The sequence below is a fragment of the Penicillium samsonianum genome (genome assembly GCF_028829775.1).
Source record: "Penicillium samsonianum strain IBT 33392 chromosome Unknown utg000010l_segment0_segment0, whole genome shotgun sequence".
NCBI classification, from domain to species: Eukaryota; Fungi; Ascomycota; class Eurotiomycetes; order Eurotiales; family Aspergillaceae; genus Penicillium; species Penicillium samsonianum.
In genome coordinates, this window is record NW_026643268.1 from 712864 (window position 1) to 715722 (window position 2859).

Here is a 2859-nt window from a genome sequence, read left to right on the forward strand (position 1 = left end):
CTATATATCTCTACATACAGATAACAACAGGGCTTGGCTCTTTGTTTCCAAAGGAGACAGGTTCAGGAAGGTCACATATCTATAACTCCGTCATAAAGTTCCGTGAACATCCGCACATTGCACGGTCCTTGTCCATCACCAAGCCCAACTAACGGCACCAAACGGTGGTCAATATAGACCCTTTTTCTAAGCTACGAAGAGCAATGGGTAATTGGTATAATAACGTCATCTTTATCATGACGGTAGACTCACAAAGTAATACTAGCGAAGAAGATATGCCACAAAATTACCCATAGCGTATTTTGATTCTGATCTCTAGAGCATGGAAGTTGGAAATTTCAAATTTCATCATGGTCGATAGCCATAACGAATAGCTAGGTGAAATGCCTCCGCATTTTGTACGCGTGCGTGAGACCAATGAAGATTAGGCTGCGGTGCATCAAGCACTTTTCGGGTTGACGTTGTACTCGCCTTCTGTTTGCGCAGGGAGGTCAGATAAGGAAAGCGTATCATAGGGTCGAAGTTGATGAGAATCAGCATATGGTGATGGGGGGGCAATCCTTCTGCAGAGGTAGAGTATATGAGCGACCGCTCGTCACAAACAGCCCGAACAAGACTGGTGGACGAGTCTGGACATAGTAGGGCCAGTAGCTCCGAGGGAGCATCTTCGGAAGGCCATAAGCAAACACCACGAGAGTCGAAATGCTCCACGCCCCCTTCGTCAATTGCACAGCTACATCCCCGTGATTTCGTTCGAAGTCGCAAGCGGTGCTGAGAGCGCACCCCATCTACTTGCAACTTAGGGTCATCGACAAGGTCAACGTAGGTCGCCGCGGCCAGGTGGTAGCTGCTGTGCCTGGTATATGCCGGAATGAAGTCGAAGCGTTGGTCCAGAGGACGGCTAATCTCATGCTCAGCGTGGCAATCGCGAACCGGTCGTTTTCCTGGGAGCTGGCTATGAGCTTCACCTGAGTCCACCATATCAGTGGGCCGGGTAAACCCCTTTGTATGCATTGCCAGGGCCTCGTCTGGCGTGGGAAGGGGTGTGGTGTAGTAGGTACGATGGTTTTCGCTTCCACCGTCAAGCCATTCACGGCGGCATTCAAGAATGACCGGTCGGCCCTTTTCCTGGTCCACTTGTATAGAGAGGTCAGCCCACATTTCGTTGATAGGGCCCTCACGATGCTCACGGCGCCAAAGACGTCCATTGCCCAGGTTGTTTTCATGATCTGGGGAGTAGCATGACCAGTGGTAGAAGGAAGACTCTTGCTGGTCTATTATGGACACCACATAAAGATGCCCCTGGTAGATCTCAAAGCATACTCTCTTGCCAAGCTCGCCATCGACAAGAACTTCTACGGAAAACTCAGTTCGTTGGAGCGTTTTGAAGTGCATGCCCCGCAATACCAATGCACTCTGTCGGCCATTGACGGCCGTGAACGTGCCAAACCAGATATACAGACGGGTATGGCGGACAACAATTGGATCCGAGGAGGACACTGGTTCTTGGAGAAGCAAACGGCTCTTTCGAGCCTGGTCTGGGCGGGGCTGTAAATCAATCGCGACCAGATCAGCAACATTTGAATTGGCTTGGCTGAACAGAAGGATCAGGATCCCGCAACTGAACCATAGAAGGGTAGTTTGTTCTCCCACGTCCGAGAGAATGTATTCAATTCCGATGTCGTAACTGTTCATATGGTCGAGGTCCAAAACAAGCTCTTTTTGGCCTGTATTGTGTACATTCAGCAAACGAATTTGGTTTTTGACTCGATAGCACAGAAAGCCTTGGTGGTATAAGAAGTCTGCGGCATAAGCCAGCACTGAAACAGAATATGGGGACGCAGTAGCAACCGCCTCATGAACATCAAACCGATGTCTGATGACCTGATAATAGCCAGTCTTAGTGGCCCAAGCTGCTTGTCCTTCTTTGCTGCCAAGCAGAATGTTCTAAGATAAGTTTCAGCATGGTGTGTTGGTCCATAGCGGGTAGAAAGCTTTCGTTTCCTCATTCGTTGTTGCTCACCTTGACAGTAGCCCGTGCAATGATGGTATCTTTCATTGAGCTAAAAATTGAGCGGCTCGAGTGACTGAGGTGTATGTAGTCTCGAATGTCAAGGTAGGCTGCTATTTGAAAGAGAACGTCGAAAGGTAAGGACTCCAAGGTAGGTGATGACGACATATTCATCGACAGAGCCAGAGATTGAGGGCAAAATTGGAAGGGCGCAGTATATGATGGTAAAAACATTCAGACACCAAGTGGCAAAATGAAACTCTAGATTTGTTTAGTCAAGGGACCTAGCCCTGAGGTAGGGCTCCCGTGGTGCCAAGCTGGCCATCGAGCCCCTGAAATTTCATCGGCCAATGGTATCTCTATCTTACCTGCTGATGTTGATTGACCAACGAGGATTGTAGCGGCGCCGATCCATTCCTCTTTACGATATGGATGTTCCCAGAACCCAAAGTGCTGCCAGGCAGCGCTATTCGACGGCACTAGAGGTATATCATTGAACAGGGATTCGGGCCAGACAAAAACAAGTGGGAGGCTTTGAACTATTGAATACATATGCAGAAACAGCCACTAATGAATCCAATCGTACTTGACCCTGGTCTTTCTGTAATAAATAAATATGCATTCAAGGTAAGCCTGACAATATTGTGGGGGCCTAATGAGCATGTATGCCAACTTTCCATGTTATTACAATCATCTCAATGCCTTTTTGGTCAATGCAGGCTCAACTAGGACTAGACATCAGGCCCCATCTTGGAGCGCGGGAATACTAGCCTGCTTGTACGATACTCAAATCAATGGTGGAGCTTACGTTGATTCCTGCAAACATAAACCTGGATTATGTCTCAGAT

At 48.3% G+C, this 2859-nt stretch overlaps 1 protein-coding gene across 1 annotated transcript; it reads right to left on the reverse strand.

Moving 5' to 3' along the window:
• Positions 1-348: 348 nt before the first annotated feature.
• N7471_013816 (uncharacterized protein) lies at positions 349-2179 on the reverse strand (the record flags this gene model as incomplete). Its single annotated transcript, XM_057286534.1, has 2 exons — positions 349-1947; positions 2024-2179. 2 exons carry the CDS (start codon positions 2177-2179, stop codon positions 349-351), a joined length of 1755 nt encoding a protein of 584 aa, XP_057129013.1.
• Positions 2180-2859: the final 680 nt, after the last annotated feature.